This window comes from Diabrotica virgifera, chromosome 5 (assembly GCF_917563875.1).
Source record: "Diabrotica virgifera virgifera chromosome 5, PGI_DIABVI_V3a".
NCBI lineage: Eukaryota > Metazoa > Arthropoda > Insecta > Coleoptera > Chrysomelidae > Diabrotica > Diabrotica virgifera.
Window position 1 is genome coordinate 54,349,178 of NC_065447.1, and position 16,828 is coordinate 54,366,005.

At 30.7% G+C, this 16,828-nt stretch overlaps 1 protein-coding gene across 2 annotated transcripts in view; it reads left to right on the forward strand.

Annotated features, from left to right (window-relative positions):
• The window catches only part of LOC114339361 (lysoplasmalogenase-like protein TMEM86A), a 155,106-nt gene that overhangs the window by 125,443 nt on the left and 12,835 nt on the right, over nt 1-16,828 (forward strand). For both annotated transcript variants that reach the window (XM_050651457.1, XM_028289997.2), the window contains exon 5: nt 6,336-6,446. In XM_050651457.1, coding sequence (XP_050507414.1) covers nt 6,336-6,446 — 111 coding nt within the window. The remainder of the gene's footprint in view (nt 1-6,335; nt 6,447-16,828) is intronic.

Here is a 16,828-nt window from a genome sequence, read left to right on the forward strand (position 1 = left end):
TGACGTACACTTTTGGAGCAAAATCACAATTAAAAGTTTTGGCTAACCAATTGATTTCATTTCTAATTCAACGCTAATTGACCAAACAGCATAAATAAAGGCCAGGATAGAAATAGCAAGAAATTCATTTGTAAAAATGAAAACAATTTCTCTAATTTTATTAGAACGGAGAGTAAGTGCTCTGCGTAAGAGAACTTGAAAGCTAGACACTGAAGAACACATAAATATAAGCTACAGTCATTTGCAATGTAAAATTACAGAAGGATATTTAGAATAGCATGGACACAAAAGAAAACGAACACGAAAGTATTGCGAGAAATCGGCAAAGAATAAGAAATAATTTTCTTCTTCTTATTCTTCAGATGCAAATCCACTAATGGATGTTAGCGATCACATTTTCCATTAACTCTCTGTTTCTTGCAATGTGTATCGGAGATTGAATGTCGTTAATCCCTGTCCATTGCCTTATAGCCCGAACAGAGAACATAAAATTTTACGAAAACCTCCAAAAAAATAAAGGAAGGATGAAAATTTGGGAATAGGTAGTTGAAATTGTCTTTTATTATATAAGAAAAAGTTTACAATTCTACATCCCCTACGGAAATACCGGGTGAAAAATATTTTCTCGGGGGTAAAACTATACGTTCAAAATAAATTGTATAAAATGACTAATTCTAAGTAATTTTTGTTCTATAGAGTTTTTTCACTAGGTTAATACTTTTTGAGTTATTTGCGACTGAATATGTTCACTTTTAAACAAAAAAAACATGTTTTTGGACGGTTTTTCGCCGATAACTCAAAAAGTAAGTATTTTAACGAAAAAAATATTCTTAGCAAAAATATAGCTTATAAAAACTAAAAGAAATGGTGTATGCATGAAGTCTATAAACCCAGTAGAAGCAGAGTTGTAGCTAATGAAAGGTAGGTTCTTCTTCGTCAAATTCCAAATCTAATATTTCAATTTAAAATAACCCAAAAACGGAGCTCTTTTCGGGGAAAATTCATTACAACTTTTTTAAAGTGTTTAGAAATAGGTTTAATTTTGTTTTTTTTTTAACTTCTGACATTAAAAGTAAATATTGATGGTCTTTTTTATTTTTTGCTAAAAAAATCGCGAAAATCACCCTCTAATTAGCTTACCAAATAAAATTAATCGTTACCACTTCACAAGTTACTTTACCTATGTATTGTTTATATTATCTATAAGTTTCATTGGTTCAAAGTGCTCATTTTTGAAAAAAATTGTGTTTAAAATAAAACATTTTTTAATTTTGAAAAAAAATGGAATTTTTTATGGAATTACCTTAAAAATTATTAGTAATACCAAAAATCTCAAAGAGTAATACAATGTTCGTTTTGCTTTTCTGAATATTTTTGAATTTTTGTTTTCTTGTTAGACAAAAATGGCATTGGTTATGTTATGGCTGTTAAAAATTTGCCTAAACTCGTGATTAGTTACTCGTTCAAGCCATTATTTAACTACAGCTTTTTCAAAAATACGCACTTTGAACCGATGAAACTTACAGATCATATAAATAATACATAAACAAAGTAACTTGCCAAGCGGTAATGATAAAATTTATTTGTGATGCAAATTAGAGGGTGATTTTCGCGATTTTTTTACCAAAAAATAAAAGGGGCCAATAATATTTTGAGCGTAGCTCACTTACTTTTAATGTTAGAAGTTTTTTTAAAAAACAAAAATAAACCTTTTTAACAAAGGTAAACCTTTTTTTAAACACTTTAAAAAAGTTAAAATGAATTTTCCCCGAAAAGTGCTCCGTTTTTGGGTTATTTCACATTGGAATATTCGATTTGGAATTTGACGAAGAAAAACCTACTTTTCATTAGCTACAAATCTGCTTCTACTGGGTCTACAGATCTCATGCATACACCATTTTTTTAAATTTCTTATAAGCTATATTTTTGTTAAGAATATTTTTTTCACCTGTCAAATTCTGACGTTTTTGCTTTTCAGCCAATCACCACGCGTCGTTCTAACCAATCATTGATTGTAATACTGATAAAACAGCCTCTTCCTTGATAAAACAGTCTCTTCCCTGATAAAACTTAAGGTACCCTAAATTCTTTTTTAAATCATAAAATAATTTATCTATAACCTACTTAAGACATTGATCCTAGTTGTCTTAAAAATATTTCACAGATGCCCGTATTTACTAATAATACATATTGGTTCACAAAATAATCTTTTCAAATACCACTCGTCCTCTAAATTTTGCTTGATAAATTTTTTCGTTTTCATACTTAAACTTCTTTATTTAGGGTAAAATCACTCAAACAAACCGAAATGGATAAAATCACTCGTCCTTCGGACTCGTGATTTTATCATTCGGTTTGTTTTCGTAATTTTACCAAATAAAGAAGTTTTCGTGAAAACAAAAAAATTTATCGATAAAATTTAGAGGGCTCGTGGTATTACCTTTGATAAAATACTTACTTTTTGAGTTATCTCCGAAAAACCGTCCAAAAACATGTTTTTTTTTTGTTAAAAATGAACATATTCACTCGCAAATAACTCGAAAAGTATTGACTTATCGAAAAACTCTATAGAACAAAAGTTGTTTAGAATTAGTCATTTTATCCAATTCCGGTCTTATTTTGAATGTATATTTTTCACCTTCGAGAGGGGGTATTCCCCTCCATTTTACAAAAATGTAGAATTGTAAAGATGTAGAATTGTAAACTTTTTCTTATATAATAATACACAATTTCAACTACCTATTCCTAAATTTTTATCCTTCCTTTATTTTTTTGGGGTCAGATTGTTCTTTGATCGGGCTATTATGTTTCGGAGCCAGACATTTTCTTGCGTCACGGAATAATAAACACAATAAAAATAAGAAAGTGAAAATATCTGGGACACGTAATGAGGGACAGCGATATAAAGTGCTAAGATCTATAATACAGGGAAACGTAAGAGGAGGAAGTAGAATAGGAAGAAAGAGATTGTTATGGGTGAAAAAATTAAGGGACTGGTTTAAATGCAGTTCCATAGAACTCTTTAGAGCAGCGGTAGATAGACTAAAGATAGTGATGATGATATCCAACCTCCGATTGGAAGACATCACTTAAAGAAGAGAAGTTCGCAGTAAACACAACATTACTATGCCAAGCTGAAGTGGATAACAGTAAAAATCATGAAGAAGAATCTTTTGGATTCAACACATAGAAATTCTGAAACTGACACATCTGTCTCATTTTGTGAAGCTATGATAAATTTCAAAACCAAAATTTCTCCAACGACCCATCTGCGATTGGGAGATGGCATTAAAGAAGAAGTAACACTTTTCTATAACTATCTTTCCCTATCTTTTTATGCCTGAAATCTTGATTCCATTCCATCATTCTTTTAGTCTACCTAGCTTTATTCACTCTTTTTACTTACCCGGCCAGTTCCACATAATATGTGCTATCTTTTCTCCTTTCCACAGCATCTGTAATCCCCGTTTTAGCTTTTAAAGAAGGTAAGTTGTATCTCAATAGAATATGTCATATACAGGGTGTTAGTAAATAAGTATGAAAAATTTTGAGGGCTAATTCTACATGAAAAATTAATGCCAGTTGGCTCTATAAACATATTTATGTCCGCAAATGCTTAGTTTCGGAGATACGGGGTGTTGGAATTTTTATTTCAAACTGCCAATTTATTTATTGCTCTAAGACCAGTTGAGCTATGAAAATGAAATTTGGTGAGTTTTAAGAGATAGTTATTATAAATTTTATAACATACAATTAAGAATTTTGTATTCATCATTGGCGCGCCTACGGGCAATGGTCTGAATTATTTTAAAGAAAAAAATAGTGCGCCACTGAGATATTTCGAATTAGAAATTATTTTTAAATTCCACGTCTAATTTATGATAAAAAACCTTTCTTGCCCTTTTTTCATATGATGCACCGGTTTTATGCAGAAAAATAAAACATCTTGGCGCGTATTTTTCATTTCTTAATACATCATCAAGAACTATCCAATATAATAATACTAAACTAGAACAATAACAGAAAATATTACTAATAAGATTTCAACTAGGTACAAAGCTGCAAGAAATGTTTAAAATGATCTCTTTTACAGATAACAGAAGAATTTTATATTCATCATTGGCGCGCGTACGGGTAATGGTCTGAATTTTTTGAAGAAAAAAATAGTACGCCACTGAGATATGTCAAACTAAAAATCATTTTTAGATTCCTCGTTCAATTTACGACAAAAAATCTTTCTTTCCTTTTTTCACACGAGGCTCCGCTTTTATACAAAAAAAAATAAAACATCTTAACGCTTACCAAGTATTTGAGGTAGTTTCCATATGCATAGAAACTTAGTTCAAATACTTTATAAACGTTAAGATGTTTAATTTTTTTGCATAAAAACGGCGCCGCATATGAAAAAAGGCAAGAAAGATTTTTTGTCGTCAATTGAACGAGGAATTCAAAAATGATTTTTAGTTTGACATATCTCAGTGGCGTACTATTTTTTTCTTCAAAAAATTCAGACCATTACCCGTACGCGCGCCAATGATGAATATAAAATTCTTCTGTTACCTGTAAAGGAGATCATTTTAAACATTTCTTGAAGCTTTGCACCTAGTTGAAATGATATTAGTAATATTTTCTGTTATTGTTCTAGTTTAGTATTATTATATTGGATAGATCTTGATGATGTATTAAGAAATGAAAAATATGCGCCAAGATGTTTTATTTTTCTGCATAAAAACGGTGCATCATATGAAAAAAAGGCAAGAAAGGTTTTTTATCATAAATTAGACGTGGAATTTAAAAATAATTTCTAATTCGAAATATCTCAGTGGCGCACTATTTTTTTCTTTAAAATAATTCAGACCATTGCCCGTAGGCGCGCCAATGATGAATACAAAATTCTTAATTGTATGTTATAAAATTTATAATAACTATCTCTTAAAACTCACCAAATTTCATTTTCATAGCTCAACTGGTCTTAGAGCAATAAATAAATTGGCAGTTTGAAATAAAAATTCCAACACCCCGTATCTCCGAAACTAAGCATTTGCGGACATATGTTTATAGAGCCAACTGGCATTAATTTTTCATGTAGAATTAGCCCTTAAAATTTTTCATACTTATTTACTAACACCCTGTATAATGCCATATTCAATAGCCATATTCTGAAGACATTTATGCCTGGTTGCACCAACAAATTTTAAGCTCCAGCTTAGCCAAGCTCAGCTTATAGATCCATAATTTTTGATTTTTATCTAAGCACGTCTTAACTGAGATGAAGTTTAAGATGCAATCCACGTGACAATCCATTGTGGCAAGCTGAAAATTGATCTAAGGCTCAATGGTGCAATGTTTATGTTTAGTAAGCTGAGATTAAGGCACGTCTTAAGCTTAGGTTCTGTTGGTGCAACCAGGTATTAGTCACGTTATTTTAGAACGCAGTCTTTAAATAATGATTTCTTAGAAAGCATTTTTGATAAAAATAATTCACTTCAAATCGACATTTTTGAATTCCGTAATTTACTAATATTTTCTAATACTTTATGAAACTGTTAAAATTTATAAAATCAGTTATAAATAAAGACCGGATTATAAACATTTTGCTCTTTTGCTTATTATTAAGATTTTTAGTAAAAATGCTTATTTTAAAGATATGTTGCTTATCTTTGTTTATTTTACTTCTTATGATAAACTATAGTTAATTTCATGTATTAGTAGATAGCAAAATTCTATAAGTATACAGAGCTATAAAACTCTAATAATTCAATAATAAAAACCCATCGTTATACCTGTCCATGCAATAAACTAATATTTATCTGCAGAAAGCCCAAATTTATTATATTGCTGTAAAATACTTTTCGGTAGTATCGGTACATTTGTCTAAATTTAAATACGCACCACTGCAGATGTTGAAAGAACTTTTTCTACGTAAAAATAATATGTCTACAGATAGAAGACATAACTTTTTACAAGAAAATTTTGAAAAACATAATATTATTAATTGGTTTTATGCTAATGACCATGAATAAAAAATATATTAATATGTTAATTAATTTTCGATTTTTTTAATTATAGATATTATAGTTTAACACTTTTGTAATTTTTTATTTATTGTTAATAATACGATAATTAAATTAAATTTAATTTAATGTTAATCCCCTTGCTTCATATATATGTCATTATATCCATGTTTACTTACAGGTTTTTTTTTCTTGGACTATGCTTATTTCACAAAAACTTTGCTTATTTTTTGCTTATATAAATGCTTATTTTGACCTTTCTGTCATGCTTATAATCCAGGCTTTAGTTATAAATGTTCTTATTATAAATTTTTCTTCTAGGACTTGTGGACTTGGAGTAAGCTTTGTACGTGTGCTGGTGGAATCTTATTCGCACTATCTGATCTCCTTATCGGTATCGACAGATTCAAATTTAATATTGAATATGCACAAGTAAGTTTACCTAATAGTAAGTATGAATGTATTTAAAAAGCATTGGCCCGGAATTATGCGTCTACACTCTTAAAAATATTTACAAAGATAGAATTGAACTTAGAAAATGTATCAAATTATGAAACAAGAAAAAAATTAAATGTCGAATGTCTTCATACTGCAAAAACAATAACACAACGTTCGACTAAATATTTTGTTCCAAGAATATACAGGGTGTTTCATTGGGAAAGTAACATACGTTAACTGTAGAAAGAGGACACTTAGGCGATCTTAAAAATACCATACTTAATGGATCTTACTCCATTAATAACAAATATACCAGGTGTTTTATCTATTTTGCCATTTTCTTAATTGGTTCATAACTTGTTAACCACACTGTATATTTATTTTATATTTGGCACGCAAATATCATTTAAGGTGCACAATAATTTAATTTATTTACAATTGTAAAAAATCCAGATCCGGATTAAAAAATATTAGAAAAATTTTCCGACCCCAAAAAAACACCCTGTACATTAAATTTTTTAAAATGGATTTTTCAGTTGAAAAGAGGATGAAAAACTAAATTCAGTGGTATAATTTGAATTTTCGGCAAAATGATTTTTCTGGTGAAATTTTGAATTTGAATTCGGAAATTAAGTGAATTGCGAGAACTCTAAGTAGAAAAAAATTTAAATACATCTCACAACTTGTCAACCTCACTGTATATTGATTTTATATTTAACACACGAATATTCTTTTAGGTGTTCAATCAATTAATTTATTTACAATTATAGAAAATCCAGGTCCGGTTTAAAAAATATTGTGTAAATATTCCGACCCAAAAAAACATCTTGTATATTAATTTTCTTTAAAATGGATTTCGCATTTGAAAAGAGGATGAAAAACAAAATTAGTGGTATACTTTGAATTTTCAACAAAATGATTTTTCTGGTAAAATTTTGAATTTGAATTCTGAAATTATGTCAATTGCGAGAGCTCTTGTAGAAAAAAATTAAAATCCGACTTAATTTTAATTAATACCATTATTTAATCTAAATTGGTAAAATTGGCTAAATTGGTAATATTTTAGTGTTTTTTTATTATGTGTGTAAAATAGTTTTTGGCGAATATTCATCTTTAAATAATGAATAAATAATAAAGGATACATCACTTTAATCAACAAAATAGCTAAAAATTATAACAAAACAGCAAAAATTTGCAGCATAATCACTATTCAAGACTAAAGTATTTATTCAAAATTACCAACATCAAAAATTATTTTTTTTATACGTAGGTACGGTAAATTTTTGTAGTTAGGTACCTAGCGTCATGTGTACTATTGTACTGTGTGTGTTGAGTAAGTGTCTTGTTACATTGCAAAGTCGACGTCATTGTCTTTGCAAAGAGACGCTAATTGTATCCGAACGTCTGCGGTCCCTCCGGTGAATACCGATCCCACAAGGACAGAAACTATTTTCATTTATTAATTTATAATAAACGAAAAATTTCTGACCCTGGTGAGATTCGAACTCACGACCATTCGGACCTTTCGATCCAAAGGTAGGCGCTCTTACCACTGAGCCACAGAGGGGTCATCAAACATTATTGTTATGTGTGCAAATGTTAATATTTTACCAATTTAGAATAAATAATGGTATTAATTAAAATTAAGTCATATTTTAATTTATTTTACTTTGAGCTTCGCAATTCACATAATTTCAGAATTCAAATTCAAATTTTTACCAGAAAAATCATTTTGCCGAAAATTCAAAGTATACCACTAATTTTGTTTTTCATCCTCTCTTCAAATGCAAAATCCATTTTAAAATAATTTAATATACAAGGTGTTTTTTTGGGTTGGAACATTTATACAATATTTTTTAATCCGGACCTGGATTTTTTATAATTGTAATTAAATTAATTGACTGGACACCTAAAAGAATATTCGCGTGTTAAATATAAAATCAATATACAGTGTGGTTGACAAGTTGAGCGCTGTATTTCAATTTTTTTCTACTTAGAGCTCTCGCAATTCACTTAATTTCAGAATTCAAGTTCCAAATTTCACCAGAAAAATCATTTTGCCGAAAATTCAAAGTATACCACTGAATTTAGTTTTTTATCCTCTTTTCAACTGAAAAATCAATTTAAAAAAAAAATAATGTACAGGGTGTTGTTTTGGGGTCGGAACATTTTTCCAGTATTTTTTAAGCCGGACCTGGATTTTTTACAATTTTTTTTTCTCTGATTCTGGCTTTGGTTTAGAACTAGAACCTAGCCACGTAATTGTATAACTTATCACTAAGTCAGGGGAGTAATGTGTAGTGTGTGTGTTGAGTAAGTGTCTTGTTACTTTGCAAAGTCGACGTCATTGTCTTTGCAAAGAGACGCTAATTGTTTCCGAACGTCTGCGGTCCCTCCGGTGAGTACCGATCCCACAAGGACAGAAACTATTTTTCATTTATTAATTTATAATAAATGAAAAATTTCTGCCCCTGGTAGGATTCGAACTCCCGACCTTTCGTTTCAAAGGTAGGCGCTCTTACCACTGCGCCACAGAGGGGGTTATTTTTTTACAATTGTAAATAAATAAATTTGTTGTACGCCTTAAATGATGTTTGCGTGCCAAATATAAAATAAATATACAGTGTGGTCAAAAAGTTATGAACCAATTAAGAAAATGGCAAAATAGATAAAACACCCAGTATCTTTGTTATTAATGGAGTAAGACCCATTAAGTATGGTATTTTTTAGACCGCCGAAGTACCTATCCTCTTTCTACAGTTAACGTATGTTACTTTACCAATGAAACACCCTGTATAATTAATTGCCCATAAACTTTAAAAATATCAGAAATTTTTATTTATATAAAAAATTAGTTAATACGTAGATAAAAGAAAAAAGTTATTTGCATAACACTTGAATAAATTTAAATTAATAGTATAAGAGCTGTGAGACATTTTTGAGTAGGTATTTTAGGCAACCTGAAAATTTTTCAGGTGACTCTTCTATGATAGCCTAATACAAAAATGCCGGTCTGGCTGGAGGGTAGCGGTTATTTTCCCCAAAAATCCCCCCCAAAAGTTAAAAAAGGGTAAAAATTGTTATTACAAAAAATATCATTGATATGACTTGAAAGTAAATTTAAATATTCGAATATAAAGAAAATAAACAGGCCAGGCGATTTGAGGACGATTTTAACTCTGCAAGATACATGCATGGGCGCCCCAGGATTATTTTCAGGAGGTGCATCTGAACTTCAGAAGATTTCATCTGAATCTGTACATACTATTAACGAGTATAAAATATACAACTATACACTATACATGCATAGCTATGTACATTCGTTCCGGACAGGGAGGTGCAATTGTTATTTTGACAGGGTATTTTTTAATTTTAAAAATAAATATTCTACAAAAGACAGGTTTTTTTTGGTGAAATTTTCCAATTGCCATGTGATCAAACAAATTACGCGTGCATATAAATGAAAACCGCTATAAGTAAGCAGCAGTGTGAGAAAGAGCGTATACCGATAGCTATTTGCGTCCTCTGTTGTAGTTAAGTGAGACCGTTCGCTCGAGAAAATCACGTGACCTGGCGATATCCATGTTGTTGTGCCTCGAAACGTTAGTGTAATTATTATATATATTATAGTTTTTTAAGTAATTTTTCTTAATTAAAGGAAAATAATACGTACTATACAATAGATTTTGTAAATATGATAGAAAAAGACAAATTTGTTATTATAAATATATAGGTAGAAAATATAAAACTATAAACTAAATTAATTCGGTGTCCGAATCTTGTACTTCTTCTTTAAACTCCTCATCTGAGGTTAAATGTTCATTCTGTTCTTCTTCATCAGACTCCCCTCGAGACTCAGATTCCTCTTCTACATGATCTGTAAATAGTTGTAATATGTATGTAGAATTAATTAAAAATTAATCAGTGATTAATTAATTGAGAAGGACAATCACGGGCGCATCTGAAGAAAGACTTACCATTGTTGAGATGCGGTGTTATCGAATAATGTAAAAAATATCATGGACACAACACTTAAAAAACAAGAAAACATTAAGAAAGATGAAAAAGGCAAAAGAAATACTCAACACTATGAAGGAAAGAAAAATGAGCTAAAATAAATATTCATAAAAATTACCAATGCTTAATACTTTTCCTTATACAGGGTGTCCCGAAAAGATTGGTCATAAATTATACCACAGATTCTGGGGTCAAAAATAGGTTGACTGAACCTCACTTACCTATATACAATAGTGCACACAAAAAAAGTTACAGCCCTTTGAAGTTACAAAATGAAAATCGATTTTTTTTCATATATCGAAAACTCTCAGAGATTTTTTATTGAAAATTGACATGTGGCATTTTTACGACAGCAATATCTTAAAAAAAAATTAAGTAAAATTTGTGCACCCCATACAAATTTTATGGGGGTTTTGTTCCCTTAAACCCCCCCAAACTTTTGTGTACGTTCCAATTAAATTATTATTGTGGCACTATTAGTTAAACACATTATTTTTAAAACTTTTTTGCCTCTTAGTACTTTTTCGATAAGCCAGTGTTTATCGAGATATTTTGAATATTTTTCGAATCCACCACATATTTGTATATGGTTAAGTACGGTTATAGAGACCTGGGCCCTGATTCTAATTCATTTCGACAGTCGCAATTTTATTTCGACACCGCCATGACAGCCGGAGAGTATAGCGATTCTTGGGGATATTAACCTTATCATGTTGAGACTGCTCAGAATTTGGGTTGGCGCTTCGGTTTCTTGGATTTTGTTGATAGTCTGGGAAAATTATCGAAAAAATACCATTTTTGGGAAAAATTATTTACCAGCTATTTTATTGCTAAAATCGAATCTTAAGATTGCATATATTAGTAATATGGGGTATGACAAGTCCGCAGAAAGTGTGTTATTTTATTTATAAACAAATTAGCACTCCTAAATCTTCTTTTTTTTTCAATTAGTGGTCTGTAACTCCTATAATTTTTCCTTTGAGCCAAAAACACTCAAATAAAAATTCACCGTAATTTAGTTCTGCACAAAGTTATTTTTTTTCCGATTTCCTTCAACAAAAATTTTACTCAGAAAATCCGAGTTTTCCCAAAAAATCTGCCATTTTCAATTAAAATTTTAGGGAAGTACCTAATTATTTATCAATAATTAAATAATTGAAGACATGAAAGATTTATTATAGTAGATTATACAGAGTGGCTAAATTATGGAATAAATTCATTTCTTTAAAACGGACGATTTTGGAGCAAAATCCCGAAAGAGGTCGATTTTTATTTTTAAATTACAATTTTTTGGCATATATTTCATACTAGTGACGTCATCCATCTGAGCGTGATGACGTAATCGATAATTTTGTTAATGGGAATAGGGGTCGTGTGGTAGGTCATTTGAAAGGGCGTTTAATTCTCTATTCAGTAATATAAACATTAATATCATTAGGTATTTATACAGGGTTGCCAAAAAAAATTTTGAATTAAATTAATTAGCGCAACAAGAAGAATGTATGTAATTTATTTAACTCAAAATACATTGTACTGCTGTCAGAAAATAGAAAAAAGGTTTATTTCACAAATAAACATTTCTTTTCGCTTAAATTAAATCACAAACAGCCTCCCTCCTACCTATTGGCAGTTTGAACTTTTAATTTAAGCTAAAAGCAATGTTTATTTGCAAAATAAACATTTTTTTCTATTTTCTGACAGCAATAGAATGTATTTTGAGTTAAATAAATTACATGCATTCTTCTTCTTGCGTCAATTAATTTAATTCAAATTTTTTTTTGGCCTCCCTGTATAAATAATGATATTAATGTTTATAATACTGAATAGAGCATTGAACGCCTTTGTAAATGAGCTACAACACGAACCCATATTCCTATTTAAAAAAATAATTACGTCATCACGCTCGGATGGATGACGTCACTAGTTTGAAATATATGCCAAGAAATTTAATTTAAAAATAAAAATCGACCTGTTTCGGGATTTTTCTCTAAAATCGTCCATTTTAGAGAAAATGAATTTATTCCATAATTTAGCCCCTCTCTGTATATCAGGAGACCGGCGACAATCTAACCAATAGTTTAGCAATAATTAAAATGTTAATTAAAAAATTTCGGTCGAAATCATAACCAGAAAGATTATGATACACCAGAATAACTATGATTTTCATATAAAAAAGCACTATACCTATTCAACGTACCTTACAGGATTGAAATTGGACCATTTGAGCGGTCTCAGGAATGTTATAAAGAAACAATTTTTTGGCTTATAAACAAATAGAACCCCTCAGAAAATATTAGATTAAATTAAATCGACCTGTTTCGGGATTTTTCTCTAAAATCGTCCATTTTAGAGAAAATGAATTTATTCCATAATTTAGCCCCTCTCTGTATATCAGGAGACCGGCGACAATCTAACCAATAGTTCAGCAATAATTAAAATGTTAATTAAAAAATTTCGGTCGAAATAATAACCAGAAAGATTATGATACACCAGAATAACTATGATTTTCATATAAAAAAGCACTATACCTATTCAACGTACCTTACAGGATTGAAATTGGACCATTTGAGCGGTCTCAGGAATGTTATAAAGAAACAATTTTTTGGCTTATAAACAAATAGAACCCCTCAGAAAATATTAGATTAAATTAAATTAAGTTAACGCTGTTGAAAAGAGCACGGCTTCTGTGTCCTTTTCGAAGAAAAACAAATTGAATTGCGAGGAGTGATTCCAGGTATAACCGGTCAAATTTGACCGGCATTTGCGACAGAGTTATAAACAACAGGATTTTAATCTTTGAACCATTAGATACCTTTTAATTCCGGTCCTCTTTGTACATACAAATTTTCATATCTTCAAGACACTCATAACAAAAAAGATTTATGTCACTGTCACCAAATTATTTAATTATTGATAAATAATTACTTCCCTCAAATTTTAGTTGAAAATTAAAGATTTTGTTTGGAAAACCCGAATTTTCCGAAGAAAATTTCCGTCGAAGGAAATTGGAATAAATTATCAATGTGCAGAATTAAATTACTGTCAATTTTTATGTGAGTGTTTTGGTTTAAAGTTAAAATTTTCGGAGTTATAGAGCAATAATAAAAAAAAAGATTTCGGAGTGCTAATTTGTTTATAAACAAAATAGCACACTTTCTGTGGACTTTGCACAGCTATATTACTAATATAGGAAATCTTAAGATTTGATTTCAGCATGTCCAGCAATAAAATAGCTGGTAATTAATTTTCCTTGTTTTTTACTAATTTTCCCAGATTATTACCTCACATCTTTCATTGAGTTGATGATTCATGTTGTGGACATTCTCAATTATTATATTTCTAATTTACTATTCTATCTAATTCCTCAAAACAAGCAAATTTCAATTAAACCCAGCTATATTATAATACCTTTTGATTTAGTTTTCCTTGCAAGAAATAAACAAAACACATCTAAACTAAACCTAACCTCGCTTTTGGCCATTCATTCATCTCCATGGTACAATAAAGTTTCATTTTATTGTACCATGATTCATCTCCGTGTCAAATAATTTCGACAGTCGCCATATTGAAAGCGACTTGTTTTTGGTCGAAATTTGATTTAGAATCAGGGGCCTGTTAATAATCTGAAAATTTATTTATAATTTACATTTTTAGGTATATTTTGAAAAAGAAGCTACATCTCGATAAAAGGTGACTTATGAACAAAAGACTAAGAGACAAAAGTTTTAAAAACACTGTGTTTAACTAATGGTACCACAATAATAGTTTAATTGGAACGTACACAAACATTAGGGGGGTTTAAAGGAACAAAACCCCCATAAAATTTTTACGTAAATATATTGAAAAAGAAGCCGCATCTCAATAAAAACTAGCTTATCGAAAAAATACTAAGAGACAAAAAAGTTTTAAAAACGTTGTGTTTAACTAATGGTACCACAATAATAAATTAATTGGAACGTACACAAAAGTTTGGGGAAGTTTAAGGGAACAAAATCCCCATAAATTTTTTATGGGGTGGACAAATTTCACTATAATTTTGTTTTAAGATGTTCCTGACATAAGAATTATAGATGTCCATTTTCAATAAAAAATCTCTAATAGTTTTCGATATATTGAAAAAAATCGATTTTCATTTTGTAACTTCAAAGGGCTGTAACTTTTTTTGTGAGCACATTTGTACTAAGGTAAGTTAGGTTCAATCGAACTATTTTTGACCCCAGAATGTGTGGTATAATTTATGACCATTCTTTTCGGGACACCCTGTATAACCAATCACATCACGTTTTTTATTTCTTAGTGTAGGTATGACCAAAGTAGCTCATGTTTCTTTCCTTCATAGTGTAGAGTATTTTTCAACATCGATACATTATTCGATAACTCCACATCTCAACAACGGCAAGTCTTTCTTCAGATGCGCCCGTGATTGTCCAGGCTTTGACTCCGTATAAAAGGACGGAGAATATGTAGCAACTCTACTAGTTAATTACTAATTAATTTTTAATTAATTCTAAATAGGTACATATTACAACTATTTACAGATCATGTAGAAGAGGAATCTGAGTCTCGAGAGGTGTCTGACGAGGAAGAAGAGAATGAATATTTAAGCTCAGCTGAGGAGTTTGAAGAAGAAGTACAAGATTCGGACACAGAATTAATTTAGTTTATAGTTTTATACTTTTCTACCTGTATATTTATAATAATAAATTTGTCTTTTTCTATCATACTTGCAAAATCTATTGTATAGTACGTATTATTTTTCTTTAATTAAGAAAAAGTTACTTAAAAAATTATAATATATTATAATAAATACTCTAACGTTTTGAGGAACAACAACATGGGTATCGCCAGGTCACGTGATTTTTCTCGATCGAACGGACTCGCTCAGCTACAACAGAGGACGCAAACAGCTATCGGTATACGCTCTTTCTCACACTGCTGCTTACCTATAGCGCTTTTCATTTATATGCACGCGTAATTTGTTTGATCACCTGGCAGTTGAAAAATTTCACCAAAAAAACTGTCCTTTTTAGAATGTTTATGTTTAATATTAAAAAATACCCCGTTAAAATAACAATTGCACCTCCCTGTCCGGAAGGAATGTACATAGTTATGCATGTATAGTTGTGTATTTTATACTCGTTATTAGTATGTACAGATTCAGATGAAATCTTCTGAAGTTCAGATGCATCCCCTGAAAATAATCCTGGGGCGCCCATGCAAGTATCTTGCAGAGTTAAAATAGCCCTCAAATCGCCTGGCCTGTTTATTTTCTTTATATTTGAATATTTAAATTTACTTTAAGTCACGTCAACGATATTTTTTGTAATAACAATTTTTACCCTTTTGTTTAACTTTGGGGGGGATTTTTGGGGAAAATAACCGCTGCCCTCCAGCCAGACCGGCATTTTTGTATTAGGCTATCATGGAAGAGTCACCTGAAAAATTTTCAGGTTGCCTAAAATACCTACTCAAAAATGTCTCACAGCTCTTGGACCATAAATAAAACGAGGAAAACGAAAAGTCTTAGATACAAAGTTTACTGTAATAAAACAATTAAAATAATTGAAATAAAATAAATAATATTTTTTCTACAATCTCTTGATAAAGAAGACTTTTTCGCTTGTCAATGGCAACGAAAAGTTGACGTTTACTGAGTACCATATCACTTTATCCAGAGACATGTAAAAGGATAGACCTGGCTAGGGATATGCCACTCAATGCATCGGGGTCGGGGTGTAACCACGTGTAACGTCAACATAGGATTGAGTGGTCTAGCCATCTTTGTTAGTCACATGCGCGGGATCGTTTGGTTAAAATAGACCACCGATCGACTGTTTCCATGCTGTTTCCGCGTTACGATTTTTTGGTGAGTATGCCGAGTCTACGCTTAATATGTCAATGACTTTATCGCTCTAGCGCGTAAAGTTTGATTTTACGCTCGTCGTTTGTAGCAACCGTACAACCATCAAAGATCTTATACACATAGATTTGGCCAACTTGGAAAAATAGCGTAACGCGGAGCAGTTCGGGTCGGTGGTCTATCTATCTCCCTCTACCGGCGCTTAGCTTTCTCTCTCTAGCACATGATGGCCGCCGCCTGTACGCTCACACTCGCACGACAGACAAAGATAGCTAAACCACCGTACTTGATATCGACGGTTCACCCCTTTGCATTGAGTGGCATATCCCTAGCCAAGTCTATTTTCTTTACATGTCTCTGACAACCATACAATAGTAACACATTGTACATTCAAACTGAAAGATATAAAAGTTAATGTTATGGTTATGACATTAAAATGACAGATATAAAATAGTTACAATAAAGTTAATGATTTAAAAATAGTTTCATTTTATTAAGT